Here is an 18,169-nt window from a genome sequence, read left to right on the forward strand (position 1 = left end):
TAGCCGAAGCGTCGATAAAGTTCCGCGACTTTTGCCGCGAGCTACGATAGAATTTATCGGATTTAATAATTAATCGTTCTGGTGTCGCGGATTACGATCGGATGAAATAGGAAAGAATTCATCGATTTTTAACCCCAACGATCTTTATATAATAATTCATCTTTCCATGTTGAATATAAGCAAACAAATACAAAGAATAAGTAAAGCTAAAAATACAAAATAATATTAATAAAATTATTAGTGCTAGATATTATTAATTGAACAAAAAAATAATTTGAATAAAAAGAGTAACCCTTTGCGGTTGTATTACATATAGCAGTCATACCGCTAGAAATTAATTTTAATTGAACGAAGAAGTAATATATAATATGCAAAGATTAAATAGAAAATAGAAAATTTATCAATTCTTTTCTAAAATTTAGATATATATTATAATTTAGATATATATATAGAATGATAAAAATATTGTACAATTTGATAATAAAAAGTGTCAGACCGGCGATGGTACGTTCATTGTTAATTTGTTCAGGTGCTGGATGCACCGCAGCTGCACCCGGCTCATAGTCTAATTACGGTGCTGTTTGACCAAACACTGTGTCGAGCATCATCGGTCAGAGAACCAAAATCCTTTGCTCTACAAGCACGTCGATAAGAGCAGAGAGGATCGGTAAACCAAAAGTGTTTGAGAGAGAGAGAGAGGGGGGCTGGCCTCCAAAAGTTCGATAAACAGGAGCATAAATTGATTGCGACCTATAAATTAACGATCCTCAGGGCGACTGACGCGGCAAACTTCTCCACGAACTTGTTAGCCTGAGTAAATCTCAAAAGCGAAGTTAGACAACTCGATAAACGCGGCCGACACCTGCGGGACGCTCGAGATTTCACCTGAACCATTAATCTTCTCGCGGCCACGAAAGAAGCGCTGCAAAAGCTTAAGTAGCGACGATTAATCCTCTTCATTGTAATAACGAATTAGACTCGTGGCGAATTTTTCGAAGTGGCTTTAACGCGATCGAAATAATATTAACGTAATTGAAATAATATTAACGTAATTAAAATAATATTAACGCAATTGAAATAATATTAACATAATTAAAATAATATTAACGTACTCCAAAGTAATATTAACATAATTAAAATAATATTAACGTACTCCAAAATAATATTAACATAATTAAAATAATATTAACGTACTCCAAAATAATATTAACGTACTCCAAAATAATATTAACGTACTTCAAAATAATATTAACGTAATTAAAATAATATAAATATAATATCACGAATAAAAACGTGTTAATTTCAATCGAGTTGATTTCAAAGAAATTAGTTGTCCACGTATTTCCAGAGGAAAAGGCGTTCGCGTTGAATAATAAAATTGTGCAAAGTCGGACCAAAAAAATTAGAATTACGTAAGAGGACTCTCTGGTTAGACCAGCATTTTTTAAATCTTATCTGTCGACACTCTGTTTCCACTTTTACGACTGCGGTACGCGGAGTCCTTTATCTCCGAGATCCCGTCGATAGGACCCTCTCCTGTCCCCACGGCTGCGGCCTCGTCGAGTCCTTTATCTCCGAGATCCCGTCGATAAGACTGTTCCGGAACAAGGTCACGGTTTCGCAATTCATTCGGTCCAAAGTGTCCGTTTAGAAAACTCCTCCGGCTTTGCCAGGCTGATTGATCGGCCCCCATTCGAATCAAAGCGCTTACTTCTTCGTCCTTTTCACGGCCAGCTTCCTAACCTATACGAACGTTCGTCTTAACCTGTTAGGCACGACGCGTCATTATAACGGCTTTCGCGGATGTTTCGCGCTTCACTCAATTGTATTATTAATTATTAAAGTAAACGATTAAAGTGAAAGCGTGTAATATGTTCAATACACTAAGGAAAGAATAAATATAGATAGTGCTATTAGGTTGGAAACTATGAAACGGGCGTTTTTGTTTAGTCTTCGTTCAGCTGCGACGCCCGTTTCATAGTTTCCAACCCAGTATACATAACTATACCAGAAATATATATTAAGATAATGGTAATTTATTTATGAAAAACTTCATTCGCTCAAAATCCAGCCTAAGGTTAAGTTTGCCTAACAGGTTAAGGGCCAACTACGTCAATTATTATCCCTTGTCCTGGCCAGGACGCGATTCGATTGCGATCGAACGAAACGGTACTTCCGTCCTCGTCCCAATCTTCCTTGCTGGAATTGTTTTCGCTCGTGAAGTATCGACTCTGGTTGACATTTAAGATAACAAGATTGTCGATGGCAGAAACGCGGACGACATGTGCTGAAACTGAAATAATGATGTCGCGTGAAGCGTATGGGTACGGACGAGGTAGAGATTAAAATGAAAATCGCGAAGTATGTCGAACTTTGAACTTGTAATCGAGTTACAGAAGTTACAGAGTTACAGGGGTACGTTGAACTTTGTACTTGGGGCAGAGATTTAGAATGTGTGTTGCGGTTAAAGTTGGAACTGGAACGATTTTAATTGGAAAGTGGAATTGAAACAGAAATAAGCTGTGCGTCGGGATGGAAATTGGAACAGGAACGGGTGTCCATGACAAAGTTCGAATTGGGATTGGAATTGGAATCGAACATAACCTTGACATAATCTCCGCATCGAGCTTGAAATTGGAACAGAAACGCGTGTCGAAGTTCAAATTCGGATTAAAGTTGGAACGGAGAAGTGTGTTCGAAAAAGTATGTCCGCGTCAAAGTTGACATTAAAATTGAACTTGGAACAGAAAAGTATGCGGGCCTTGAAAGTCTGATTGAAATTAAAATTGAATTGAAACAGGAAAGTTCGTCCCTGTCGAACTTCAAGTTGAGATTGAAAAGGCGGAGTTACTGCAATTCGAATGAGAGATGCGAATTAGATCGATGATTGTAATGCGCAAACATTGAAAATAAAATTATAATTGATTTCTCGTGAAATATCTCGTGAAAAGATTATTAGAATCAATGTTAAAATCACAATTACTATCTCGAGACGAGATCGTCGAAATTTATATTTAAATTGCTGTCGGTATCTCGTGAAAAGCTGGTCGAAATTTATATTTAAATCGCCGCTGGTATCTTGTGGAGAGATCGTCGAAATTAATATTAAAATACAATTGGTATCTCGTGAAAAGTTCGTCGAAATTTATATTTAAAACGCCGCTGGTATCTCGTGAAAGGATCGTCGAAATTAATATTAAATCTACAATTGTTATATCTCATGGAAAGTTCGTCGAAATTAATATTAAATATACAATTGGTATTTCATGAAAAAAATCACATTTCCCTCAGCCTGACAAACATTAAAGCAGTATTATTTTTTACTAACACGTGTATCGTTCACTAATAAAATCGCCAAGTTAATCGAAAGTATCTTTATCAATCATTCCACTTAAATCTATATAACATTTTCGAACGTGCAGATTTTACAAACACGACCGACATCAATTAAACTAAAAATATTACTCGATACCTTAATGTTTAAGTCCGTCAAAATTCAAGTCAGAACTACCCTAAATGCCTTCGAAAAAAAAACCCACAAAAATATGAAAATACCACTTAGTATCTCAAAACCAAACAATCCCAGTCTATTTATTTAAATTTATTTCCCAGCTATTAAATCGCAGCAAAAAAATCGCAACAGAGATTGGTAGTAAGCGCGTGTCGTCGTTCATTGGCCATGAATATGTAATGAAACGAGCCTCGTGGCGAAATGAAAATTGCAGAGAGCAGCCGTGTGGAGGAGAGATCCAGACTGAACCTGAACGGGAGCCGTCAGCTCTCGAAAAGCGCCACGGAGCTCCGGAACAACGACAACGGTTCACCGTCACGACGCGGTGAACAGACCGACTCCGGGGGCGCTCATCAACACCGTCACCATCGTCACGCCACATCGGTGGCGCAGCGGACGCACACCTTCTTCGCCACTTTGAAGAGCCGGTGGGCCCGCAGCCGCAGCAAAGAGAGGAAGAAATCGAAGGATGCCGGCAGCTTGCACCAGGACGCCTCCTACAAGGGCGTCGAGTCCGATTACGCCGCGGACTACTCCTCCGAGCACAGCAAGAGCTCGTCGGCCACGCAGAGCCCTGCCCGGCACTGTCTCAATCATCCAGGTAACGCCCACTTCTCGCCCTATTGGCTCGCGAGATTTTATGAAATTAAATATTCGAGCTGCGTCGACCACACCGAGTCCATTTAAACCTGAAATTCTCGATATCTCGATGAAAAAACAAAATTTATTCATTCTTCAAGATAAATAAAATAGTTTTGGTAGCCGAGGGTAGATACACGATCATAAATAGATTTCTTCGCGTAAATGTTTTTTATGTAAAAATCTGAAAGTACAGAAAAATGATTTCAAACAAAGAGAAGAAACAGAATTTTCTTGGTCAGGAAACATTGGCCAACTTCGACAGAGGATAGCCTCGCGAGAAATCATCGCGGTCCTTTGCAACCTACGCCATTGAACGGTTGGAATTAAAGAAAAACTTTCCTTCGTTAAAACTTAGGGAACGAGGCGGCAATTTGGCTCGGCCCGGTTCGGTGACATTCTTCGTACGGCGTTCTAGCAATCGTTCTAGCAACTGGTACGCGCGCGCGCACGCGTTACCATTGATAAAGGCGCTTTGGAGCGGCGTGTGCTCGGCTAACGACTGCCACTTCCCACCCCTCCTCGTTAATAGCTTTATTTTCCTCTTTGGCGAAATTAAACTCGAATTAGCCCGATCGATCAACGCGCCGTGCGAATCGATCAAACGTGGGAAGAAAGCGTTCCAACGCTCCGGAGGTCGTCGCGAACAAAGTTTCACGGACGGCAACTTTGAAATTTGTTAGGGTCAGGTGGTGTTTTCCCCGTAGGACGAACTTCAATTATATTTTTACACGGTGGCTGCACGCCCGACAAAGTTGTGTAAAATTCGAGCGCGAAGAGAACTTCGCGAGCGCTTTTTAATCCGTTCGGATGCACCGTTCCCGGCTGTGACTATTAGCAGTCGCCGCGCGAAATATGTCGAACACGCGCGGAATTTCAGGGTAGTTTCTCGTTTACTCGATTGGTAGATCTCTTTAGGTGATTGAGCCGAAATCATTGCGAGACGCGTAAGTCGGATTTAACGGAATTTAGTTGAACAATAAATGTGTATCTAAATCGAAGTCACCCTTAATTATATATAGTCCATTGAATTCAATTTCTATTAAAAATAATTCTAATTAGAATTTATCATTATTTAAGTATATAAAAATTATACTACGCTTTTATTAACATTCAATTGTATAATAAAAATTTATGGCGAACATTACTATTATAATAGAAATATAATTGGTGTTACCCCTATTTAAAATCAATTAGACTACTGTCCTATAAATTTATATAAATATAAAAATATTAACCAACTTAAAATATAAGTTGATTACGATATAATATTATATATAATATTATGTAATATTTTATGTAATATTATGCAATATTATGTAATATTTTATGTAATATTATGTAATATTTTATGTAAATCTATATAATAATATACGAAGACCCAGGAACGCTTCTCGTTCCCCAAAATCCTAAATTCCATCCTCGAACGAACGACTCTTGTTTCGTTGCGCGATCTTATTATTCGATACGATGCCGGCGATATCTCGTCGCGAGGGTGCTTCCGCCGTCGTTGCAGGGATAAAGGGAGCTGAAAGAATCAGTTTCACGGTGCATTGGGATTTTCTGTTGTCAGAGTCGCCGTTGGTGCGCGGGAGGCAGAATGTCGTGACGAAGCCGGAGGATAGTCCCGGAAAAAGCAGCGAGGCCCACTCGAAAGGATCTCTGAGCTTCCAGACGCAGAACGAGGAGGCTCCTGGATCGATCGGCCAGGATGAGAACGTGTTCCTTCAGGAGGAAGCCACGCGGAGGAGGGAGTTGGCGTTGAGGCAGCACGCGTTCTTCCAGCTTCGTTTGCACATCAGACGGGGAGCGAACCTCGTTGCTATGGATAGATGCGGTGAGCGAATATTTTCATCGTTTTTTCTCTCTTTCCCTCCTTTTGCTTTCCGATGAATTTACACCGTTATCGGCTTTCCTATCCTCTTCACTCGACCCCCCCTGTTTCTCATCCTTTCCGCTCGCGATCCGCGGAATCGTTTCGAGCGCCGATGCTCGTTTCGCTTCATAACCTAATTCTCTCCGGACACGGAGTGCACCGTACAAATGTTTGCTCGCTGTTCGATCTTTTCATTTAGCTCTCGCACCCTTACAAATCATCTTCGATACTTCATTTTTTCCTTTACTCTCTCCTTCTCTCAATTTCTCTTCCTTTTCCTCTCTCGATCTCCCCCTTTCTCTTTTTTCCCTCCCTTAATCTCTCCCTCTCTCCCTCTCTCTCTCTTTCTGTTTCTTTTGCTCTACACTGAGGAGCATTCCTATTTTTAGTATCGCGGATTTCTGCATAGCAACGCAAGAAAATCGATTGCATCAGGTGAAAGGGGATGAATAAACCGTCTATTTTGAAAGTAGCGTAAGTCCACTTTATTTGGAAAAAATGAGATATCGTATAATATATGATTATTCTGGTACAAACTCTTTATTTGTAACTGGTTAATATTCTAAAAAATGTCAATGCTTTGTTCAGTTTAAAATTGTTCAATAAAGTCTTATAGTACTTATTATGCTACTCGGTATACATTACTATACTGTCTCGCTCTTCCTCGCTCTTTCTTCTTCTCCATCTTTCCCTCTGAGTCACTCGCGCTTCATCTTTCGGTTGCCCAAGACTTCGACGAACCTAAGCAATGAACCTCAGATCAATCGCAGCTGCCCAAACAATGTGCAGGCATCCGTCCCATTCATTCAGTATTTTACGAGACCCGCCGAACTCCGACGAAGCTGCTATCATTGCTTCGACTACTGTAAGAAGAATCGAAAAGAGCGATCTAAAGTCCGAATATATTCGTATAACGTTCTCCCGTCGAATTATTATACGCTTATACACACGTATACGTTATAGAATAAGTAAGAGAATATCGATAATTTTTTAGGCGAACTTCCAATTATTTTTAACTTTGAATTCACGTATCGCGAAAACGACAGAAAATATCCTGGGACTGAAATAGTTTCTAATTTGTTGTTCATTGTATTACTGTAATAGAATCTGAGGGGCTTCCGTGTTTCGATTCGCATCGAACAGTTTCGTACGTCTTTTTCTACCGCGCTGTTGAACCGAGTAACAGCATCGTCGATAAACAAGAAAAATCGCTAACAAAATACTCTTATAACATTGGAAACACCGTCGTTACAAATACTACTATATTTTCTATAGAAAGTAAGACTAATATACCTGATAAAACTGAATATCTCGTTGACGATGCCACGGAGAAAATTGGTAAAAGTCGTAAAAGAAAAAGTCGCTCCGAACGACTTCAGGGACCTCCCCTCTCTCCGCCGCGATTGACTCACGGAAGCTGTATTTTCGTGCCGCGTGATCGCACGGCGCAGCGTAGCGGTCGAAGCAAACAGAGGAAACGTCGCCGTAGAACGTTTTAATTTGATCGGATCCGGCGACGAATCGTCCTCGGAATTACGTCGCTCCCTCGTCCTAAGAATTTCCACTCGACTTCTCTGGGAAAACCGGTTCGGAACGGTACGCGTATGTTTTTGTTCCAGGCGCCAGCGATCCGTACGTGAAAGTGAAATGCTCCGGTCGATTGCTGCACAAGTCCCGGACCGTTCACCGCGACCTCAATCCAGTTTGGGACGAGAGCGTGACCTTGCCTATCGAAGACCCGTTCCAGGCGCTGACAATCAAGGTAAAATCCAGGCGGATCGCATGCGTCCATCCGTCGCGTGACGTTGCCGGGCCGAATAGAGAAGCCGGACGCTCGCGCGGGCCTTTCGTAATCATTTATTTAACAAGCACGGTTCTCTTCCGTCGCTGCTCTCTCCCTCGAGAGATCCTCTCTATTCTCCCTCTTTTCCGAACCCTCCGCGTTCTCGCGTTAATGAATCATTAAGCTCCCGAGTGTCTTAACGCATAAACGGCCGACTAATATATTTCCTGCAGCAACAGCGGCATCATCGTTCCATCGAGGACGCGGCAATTTTCTCGCGCTGAGATAGCGATCAATTCGTCTCGGTGTGGCTCTTGCCGCTCGAGCGATGCAATTAGAGAAACGCGGCTGCGCTTTAAGGGGCGGGTACACGCGCGAAGCGTTCGAATGTAGTTCAATAATTGGCAACATGTTCTTTAGGATGTTGGATCTTGATGAAATTTATTGTCGCGTATGTTTGTTAGTTCGCGTAGTTTCTATCGCCGATAGGTATCCAGCAAGTAGAGTGTCAAGTAAAGCTATTAAATTAATGTTAAATAAATTTCTTGTTTTTACGATAGTAGATTACGGTGTAATTATTAACGAGTGGACTGCGGATTTGATAGATTTGTTTAGCCGTTAACAGAATTTCAGAACCTCGATGTACTATTTTCAAAGGAACAAATTATTTCCAATAGACTAAAATAATAATAAAACATCAACGTATTATTTCCGCTATAGCAAAACGATGAAATTTTACATAAAAATCCGCAGTCCGCTAAAGAGTAGAAAAAAAAGGGTCGATGAATCACGCGATCGTTCAGCTAAGCGTTAGAACAGCGAATGCTTCGTCGGATGTTTCAATCGCTTCTTGCTCTTTCTTTCGGCCAGCAACAGACGTTCGTCGTTTCGATAGGTCTTCGACTACGACTGGGGTCTTCAGGATGACTTCATGGGCGCCGCTCAGCTGGAGCTGACGCAGCTAGAACTTGGCCAGCCGCAGGACATCGTGCTGGAACTGAAGGATCCCGCCAGGCCGAAACAGCATCTCGGCGATATCTACTTAACCGCGACCCTCTGGCCGAGGAATCAGCAGGAAAAGGAACAAGTACGTTTAACCATCCCCACCCATGTGTGTCACGTGGCAGAAATCTATGCGAACAACGTTTTACGGGAATTTCAAGGAAATTATATCGTGCACGATGGTATCGATTTTATAGAGGTTTTGTACACTTTGTACGAATTTGTTGAAGACATTGGCGTAGGAGGAGAGGCGATGGCTATTTTTGCTTTAAGGAGTAGAATCATTTAGATTTGCAAGAGATTAGGAGGCCTTGCAGACTGTAAAATTATGTTCTTCGATTTTTATTCAGTTTTTCACTTGACCTATTAGCGACTCAGTTTTTAATAATCCTAAAATTAGAATGCGATATTAATGTTCATTAAAACAAGAATAGAAAAGGATGAAGCGTCTACGTCAATGACATCGTTAAATCTAGATTACAATTAAACTGTACGAAATCGATGAAATTGATAAAACTATTATATCATTCTTTCCCATCTCGATTTCTGTAAACGTGAGAATTTCCATAGATTTCTGTAGTCGAATGTTATTTAAATTTATTTTACCATGTTCTTTGTTACAACGTTGATCTATTTGTAATGCGATATTTATAATTGTTAACTGTAGATGGTACGTGATCTTATTAGGAAACCGATTAGGCTCGTGTTGGAACAGGGACACCTCATCTTTCTCGAAACAGTATGAGGGAAAACCTGCAGGGAATATTTATATTTTTTTAATGTTCTTTCAATTTTGTACTCTTTCTTGATTTCTGTTCTCTTTATTCGTTTTATTCATTTTTTTATTTATTTTTCATTTTCTTTCTTTTTTTTTTTTAGTTGACTAAAGTAATGACAAAGCGGAGAGGTCATGCTGAAATGACCAATGGCGACCCTTCCCGTTCCAATGACCTTTGAGCCACACGGTGTCCGGTCCAGAGACTTTGACAATTTCATCACTCCGCAAGTTCCATGCCCTTCGAACGTCCTGATCTTTCCGACTGGCGTGACCTTTGCGATTTTTATTACTTTTAGAATCGTTAGCCTTTGCATTTATATTATCCTACGGTGGTCTACATCTTTGAATTCCATAAAATATTCCTTAAACGATACGATAGTCCATCGTGGCGACTTGTTCAGTTATTATATACTATGTATTATTATACAATAAGTAAGAGAGCATGCAATCACTTTTTAGGCGAAGTACGATTATATTCAACAACTAAATAAAAACTATTTCAATCTCAGGATATTTCGCGCCGTCTCCGACATATATTAACTTAAAGTAGAAAATAATTAAACTTCACCTAAAAAATGATTGATATTCTCTTACTTTTTATTTAACATGTACATGTATATATAAGCATATAATAATTGAACAAGATCTGATAAAATTATACAAGAACATTTGTATTTTATATTTTTATTCCGCGAGCCTTTGTTCTCGTCGCTCTGTGTACCGCCGACGCTTCAAACTTTGGCTCATCCATTCTTACGGCTCCAGGAGCTCGGCACTTTTCGAGCCGGTGACCTATGAACCTTTCGACCTCGTAATCCTCCGATTCGTGACCCACCGCGTGACCCGTGACCTTCGTAATTCTGGCGGGAACTATTAACGTTCAACTATCCGCTAAAATGAATCTACGAGCTGCTGTGCTCTCCCGGAGGACTCTCGGAATCTCGATATTTTCCATTAAGGTTGCTTTCGGTGCGTTATCGTGCCATAAGCTCGGACGGAAAACTATGCGCGAAGAAGTACAGGGCCGCCGGCCGAGGTTCGAGACAAAGAATACCATGTTCGTGGATGTAGGCAACAGCACAACCTATTTTGCATATCGCGACGGCGATAGGGGCGCGCGAGCGCTGGTTTAGCAACCGTTATCTTTTTAGCTCGCATAAACGCCCGAGTAGAATTTTAATGAAGGATTTTCATGCCGCGGCTGACACGTGAGCACGTCGCCCGTTAAGAGTCTATATTACGCTCCACTTTCGTCGAATTTATTGCGGTGCGTTCGCAACCCCATAAATACGTACCCCGCGTCTAACGAGCTCGGAAGCAGGTCCGTCGAGGACGACTCTGTAAATTCGTGGACTAAGGAGATTTGTTTTATAATTCAATTATACAGTGTTTATTGTTATAACAGAAGCAACAGGATTAATTTAACACTCGAATGGCGGAGCTTCGTGACAAAAATTCATCTTAATGGAAACTTAGTTTTCCAATAAGGATTTATTTAATATTTTCTGTTTTCTATAAGAAGAAAATACATTAAAAAGTCTTAATTTCAATATTTACATATTAATGTATAGATTCCAAATCGTCGTTATTATAGAGCAAGGGGTTGACAAAAATATTTTACGAAGTTTAGCAAACGCGAGGAATGTTTAATAAGTGTGTAGTTGATTGAGGAAATTCGGTCTCGTATTGAATAGTTTTCTGAAGTTCGACAATCCTGTTTCTGGCTCAGCGGAGATGAAAGATGAATACTTCGGATGTGAAGCCTGTCGACCCCAAAAACTTCCGTGCCGGGTTTGATTACCCGTTACATTGGCCTCATCCGGCACCATCCGACTATATTCTGTTTCCCAGATTGAAGACAAAGATGAAAGGAAGAAAGTTCGATACACTTCTCGCCTCTCGAAAGCTTTTGAGCGCCTTGCTCTCCCCGCCATCTTGGCCAGACACAGTTCCAAACCTGCTTCTGAGATTCGCGTACTTGTCGTATATTTGCTCTTAAACAATTTATTTATTCGTGTACGATATTAATATTTTATTTTTAACTTATAAATTATTTATTTTTGGATTTATTTATTTATTTCTGGATTCATTTATTTGATTGAAATACGTGACCGGATAAAACTATCGTCGCAGAAAAATCGTCGAACTTTTCGAAGAGAACAAGCGTAATATTTTATTATTATTTATTTGATTGGAATACGTGCCGAGAATAACACGATAAATTATCAGTCTTCGAATTTTCCAAATAAATTACACAATGCTTCATTACTGTTTACTCGATTAACAATACGCGTCGAGTTAAATCTATGTTTCAGAAATATGTAATAAAATTGTGGTAATTTCGTTAATAATATCGCAACAAAAAAAATTATTATTACATATAATTATTTAATTCAGAAAATTCCGCGAGTACGGTATCAACAAAATTGAAATAATTTCTACGGTATTTTAAGAATTAATCGAATTGAAATATAACCGCAAATGAATGTATTCTATTAAATAAATACAGAATTAATGGTGCCGCGCATTATGCTAATAAATTGTAGTTTATTGGCTAATTATTGGCCGCGCTACAGCGACTGTAGCTCCTCTTCTCTGGCTCATCGGTTAGAAATTGACGAGGTAAACCAGCCGGATAAGATCTACGGCCGGTTGTTGTTCGATCGTCGATCAAAGACCGTCGCGCGACAGATGGTCGCACAGATTATAATCTCGAGCACAATGAGCCGCATAATCCGAATATTTCGTTCTCGGACGAGGGGTAGGGGGCGGATCCTCGAAAATTAGCCCGGTATAGTAAATTTGAGGTCGAGTGGTCGGCGGGGGGAGGGTTGGATCTTCTGAACCTGCCCTCGAGGATGGGCGCAAATAACCCCGCAGGGCAAACATTAAATACCGTTCGCTGATCCGTCGCCGACGCCGCGGCCGCTTCCGCGTAATGAAATATCGAAAAACGATAAATCCCGTTCACCATAAGCCTCGAGTGTCAACAATTGACACACATTCGGGGCTACAAAACTACCCCGGTCCTGTATCCGACCGATCGAGATATTCGTAACGTAGCCCTCTCGAGTCGAGTTACACCGTCGCGTTGTTTCTCTGTTTCGTTCGCTCTTACAATTATACTCGAGGCGCATCGACCATCCAGTGTCGCCTTCTGAACTCCTTGCCGCGCCATTTTCCTCGTAACTGAAACAAGTAGTAGCCTTATTCGATCGTAATAACCTTTTCGAGGAAGAGGAAAATTATTCGTTATTTGAGCGCCTGCATTTATTGGAATCATTCAATATCGGTAGAAATAATTTAAAAAATAATTAGGTACCCAGTTCTCTTCAGCATCGCGTACAGATATTGCGGTAAAAATTTCAGCTCGAAAAAACTTTTGTTGCTCGAGTTATTTCAATGTGAAAAGTTTCGAAGAAAGTGGTTCAATTTAGACAACTTCGGATAAAGTTGGTAGCTTGAAAGTAACTGATAGTAGTTTAAAAGTAACAATAAAAAAATGACATCCTTTATAAATTTAGAACTGTCGAGGATATTTGGTTTCCAACGACGAATGGAATTAAAATAATTCTTCTTTGCCGAGGCGATTGATTGATTAACGTTGCGCATTCAACGGGATGACACGTTCGGTAAGCAATTTAATTGTTAACACGAGTATTGATATTTTAATCGACTGAACGAAATGGTTATTATTTTTTGTTACGAAGTTGCGGGGTAAGTGAATAACGATAACGATATTCGATGCGAAATATCGGCATTCGTTTCGATTCGCCGGCGACGAATTTGATATCGGTTCGATACTGTTTCAACGATCCATGCCTATCTGACCTTTCAACGACCGATTATTCCAATCATTGCAGCCGATAGCAAATTCAATATGTGTACAACGTTTTGCTGTCGGCGTGCAGTGACCTTTCCGACCGAGAAGTTCGAAATAAAAACGATAATAATATTTATATTACAATTTTTTTTTAATTAAATCTAATGGCTATAATAATATTTTTCCATATTTAAATACACATTTAGAACTCGTAAAATTGATGTAATAATTCTTTATAACTTAAAATTTGTAATTTAGAAATGAATTATAAATTGCGGGCTTATAATTTAGAAATGAATTATAAATTGCGGACTTATAATTTAGAAATAAATTTAGAACTCACAAAAATGTCTATTATAATTTGATTTAAGTAAATCTAAAATCTAAAATCTAAAATAAATCTTATCGTATATAAAATTTGTATTCTAAAAAAGGAATAAACGCCTGAAATAGAAAAACAAGAAGGGACCAGTAGAGCGTTGCTTATACTTTACAATTTAAGGAGTATGTCGACAAGGTTGTCGCTCCAAAGTCAATCTCAGGTGTGTGCGCAGGGCCCGTTAAATGTGCACGGAGTATGTATTTCTGGCGGATAGAAGAACGAGGAAACTGGGTTAGGAGTCAGGAGCAAACTCGTCTCCGTTACGATATTGACTTTGTTGTATCATTGTCGGAAAGATGCTTTGGAAAGTTCGAAGGCCGGTAACTTTTCTCATTGTTAACGGTGTCCCTTGCGGCTGACGTTCGATAACTCTTAACGAAATTCGCGAAGATACCCGCTAAATATTTTTCGCCGAGGTTTCGCGCGCCCTCCCCCCCCGAGGAATAATGCTTTCGGCGTCGCCACCCGAGGGAGAACTTTTCCGTGCTTCCGTTTTCAGTTTTCACTCGCGCAATAAAACGCAGAGGAGATTTATTCTCATTCGCACGGGAAAAGATCTACAAGCATGGTAACGTCCTTCGCGATTGTATATCATGATTTACGAGCCTATTGTAGAAAACCGATGCGAAATTGATTTTCCGTGAAAAATTCTCGAAATCAATCTTATGGGGATGCTTAGTTCGAATGCATTTTGTTGGTAAGTTTAATCGAAAGTAATTTTCTAAAAGAGCTTAATTAAAAGCTATTTTATGTGAAAGTTCAATTTAAATTAATTTTCGAATGAAAGTCTAAATAAAATCACTTTTGTAGAAAATGTTTAATACGGATCAGTTTTGTACAAAAGGTTAATTAAATTCATTTTTTTATAAAAGTTTAATTCGGATCACTTTGCATCAAAAATTTGATCCAAATCAATTTTATGTTTCATTTTTAATTTGTATTATAATTTCGAAGTAATTATGAAATTAAGTCTACTAAACGCTGCAGCGGTTAATTTTCACGGTCGCAGGTATCGAAAGCCATGCGCCAGACGATCTCAGCCGACTTCGTATCTTGTAGACACACATGCTAGACGCCGCGATGTTAAATGTACCTGCTGTAATCCGCGCTGATAGTTCGTCATCGCTTGTAACATAGCTTGCAAACACGATGAATGAACCTCGCCGCTGATCGTGGAGGTGCTCGCCAGAGGTTTCCCCGTGTGTCATGTTAATGTCATGATCAATATTAGATGAAATGTGTTGGAACTGGCACTCCCTATTGTCGCCGGAAGTAACGACGGCCTCGCGCGGATAAGATTTTATTTTTGTTCCTCTACTTAGATAGAAATACTTGCGAACAACAATATAAGAAGATTATAGTTTTATCAAATTAAAATACTTTTACGAGTTCTAAATTTATACACGGAGCAATATTATTTCACAATAGATGAACACTCCGAGTTAAATATATTACATCGTTGCCCTCGTGTAAAAATAGAAGATAAAAATCGGTGTAAGCGGTTCCTTATCAAATCGCCGTTAAATGTCCTTATCGTTCAACAGCGGCGTGCTATTTTCGCAGCATAAAAGTTAACGAAGCAATTATCTCGCAAGTCCTTATAGGTTTCCAGGTCGTTTCAGAAATGTTTAATGCAATTTTCTGCATAGAGTTCAATTATCTAATTGGCTGTGACATCTGCAAGGTGATGAACGATAGCAAAGGTCACATTCATTTCTAGAAAAATAAAGAATATATAATAAAATTACTCGCAAAAACAGTATAACATTGTACTTTTCTGTTTTGTTCGAATATGCAGAATTATTTGCAAGAAGAACTTTGTTAGTAGTGTTTATGGGAACACTGTGTATAGAGGACGAACTCCCTAATCAGGAAATTTAATATTACAAGAACAGAAAAGTCAGAATTTATTATTAAAATTATTCTGAGAATTACCGACATTACTTTTGTGATGTAATTACAGCAATTAATGCAATTACTTTCACAATACAATTACAGTAATCACTGTGATAATTACCGAGATTATTTATGCAATACAATTACAGCAATCACTGAAACAGTTATTCCAACCACGTTTGTAGAAAGATACCGCAAACCTGTTACACTTCGTAAATCCTATCAATGCTACTTATGTTAAAAAATTATAAATTATATTCTGCTTTTCAAGGTCACTTCATTTCCCAATAAGCACTTCTTAAAAAACGTTCTTCTGCTATCTGGTTTCATGTGATACATTTTTTCTATGTATAGTAACCACGAAGAGACGACGAAAATATTTACAGTATATTTGTTATCACAAACATCTATGTTTACCCGAGTTTGTTATGATGCACTCCAAGCTTGAAAAAAACGGCGCCGGTCACGCGAAAATGTCAGACCGTTCAATCCGGACCGCCGTTTGCAGACGTTATGCGGGCAGACATAATGAACTCGTGAACGTAAGCCGCACGATATCGCAATGAATGTTTACCTCTCGCTGTGAACGGAGAGGGGACACGCCGCTCGCAAGCATGATGGTCCCACTGTGTATCCATATCGTTAAACCAGTCACCGGCGATCGCCGAGTAGGAACGGTACGATCCCTCTTCCGTTCGCCTCGGTTCTACGCTCCGTTTTTATCCGTGACGCGCGTTAATTACCGTGGAATCGTTGGCACCGTATGTCCTCGCTGAGCGGTCCACCGAAACCGGGGGCCTGTTCATGGTGCTCGCGCAGCACTACCGCTGCTGCTCTCTGGAAAAAAAGTGTACAGTGAGACCCAATTTTGGTAAACAGTGACATCAAAATTAGCTTGGAATTCTATGGAATATTTTCCGAGCAGATTCGTTCCGGTATTCTATAAAAAAAAGTGTTTGCGGTATTCAAACTTCAGTGAACAGTGGCGTAGAATTTATCTTGGAATTTTGTAGAATATTTTTAGTGCAACTTGGTTCTACTACTTGGTAAAAAAAAGTTGTTGGTTTCATCTCAACCTCTCAGTGAACAGTGTGTAGCATGGAATTAATTTTCGAATTTTAGAGAATATTTTGGAGCAGTTTGATTTTGCTATTGTGTAGATAAGAAGGTATATACAGACTTTTAACAGTTGATTTTTACGATGCTCGCGACTTGCGTTTCAACCACGCAATATTAACTTAGATTGGCTGATAACATTTACGAATATTTCATGAAATATTTGAGAGCGTGACAGAGGAGTTTCTATCGGGTTCGCCAGCCGTAAATTGATTCAATTAATTCGGCTTTGGTTGTGGAAATACCGGTGCCGGAAATATGTTAGGTGCATTATTAATTATGGTCGTTCAGGATGCCGGTTAATTTCGGATATTATGGGCTGGTTAATGGAGCATATGGATTTCTTTCGGACTTTCGACAGCGGTAATTTCGATGATAACGAGATTTAGTTCAATCGCGTTTGTATATCGGATGACAGGTAATTCGCGGGATACTTTGGCGCGCGTGATAGCGTTACACTGTTGCGGATAAATTATCGAATTTGGACACAGTGGATCTCGATAGCACGGATAAGTTCGTGTTCAATAACTCGTGACACTCTATTAGTATTAAGACTAGAACTGGCGAGTCTGGTTGCGTTATCTTGTAAGAAAGTCTAGTACAGTGTAGTCGACGCGAACGGAATTATTATACAATTCAGCTTAATATGCCCTGTCTTAAAGTAGACATTTCCAGCTTTCATTTAAGCTGAGTCGCATTGAAATAACCCTGTAGTAATGTATTTTAAAATCCATCTGAACTTCTTGGTTTGGATATTATCGACCTCATGATGTCTGAGGTCGAGTTCTTTTAATTTTTCAAAATGATATCGTCGTTCTGTTACAATCTGATATACTCTATCTTAAAGTAGACACTTCCAGCTTTAATTTAAGCTAAATTACATCAAAATAGTCCTACGGGAACGTATCTTAAAATTTATCTGAACTATCGCTTTGGATTCGTTCGATTTTTCTTGCCTTTTCCTAGGTGTCAGATATATATTGTTTTATAACAACAAGCTTAGACTTATTCAAAGTTCATACGACTTTTATCATAGTATATATACTTCGAAGAAAAACATTTATCACAGAAAGATTTTTATCGATATCAGTGAACGTGAAAGAAAAATTTAGAGACCAGTCATTTCGATTGATTTGATAATTCTAGTGTTAGATAAGGAACGCCGACTTTAGAAAGATGAACAAACAAAGTTAACGTATTGCAATTTAATTTCCATATGAAATTGCGATGACTGGTGCGCCGTTTCGTTAATAAGCGTCAAGCATGAATTTATTCAAATCTCAGTAATCATAGCATTTATAAAAAATGTGGAACAAATCATTATAACACGTAATGATAGGTGGATTTGTTGCAACAAAACGAC

General features: G+C 39.4%; 1 protein-coding gene across 3 annotated transcripts in view; it reads left to right on the forward strand.

Annotated features, from left to right (window-relative positions):
• Positions 1-18,169, forward strand: part of Mctp (multiple C2 domain and transmembrane region protein) — a 55,620-nt gene that overhangs the window by 20,335 nt on the left and 17,116 nt on the right. For all 3 annotated transcript variants that reach the window (XM_078187812.1, XM_078187810.1, XM_078187811.1), the window contains exons 3-6: positions 3,726-4,112; positions 5,724-5,987; positions 7,646-7,788; positions 8,705-8,896. In XM_078187812.1, the coding sequence (XP_078043938.1) occupies positions 3,726-4,112; positions 5,724-5,987; positions 7,646-7,788; positions 8,705-8,896 (986 nt within the window). The remainder of the gene's footprint in view (positions 1-3,725; positions 4,113-5,723; positions 5,988-7,645; positions 7,789-8,704; positions 8,897-18,169) is intronic.

This window comes from Augochlora pura, chromosome 7, assembly GCF_028453695.1.
Source record: "Augochlora pura isolate Apur16 chromosome 7, APUR_v2.2.1, whole genome shotgun sequence".
In the NCBI taxonomy this organism is placed as follows: domain Eukaryota; kingdom Metazoa; phylum Arthropoda; class Insecta; order Hymenoptera; family Halictidae; genus Augochlora; species Augochlora pura.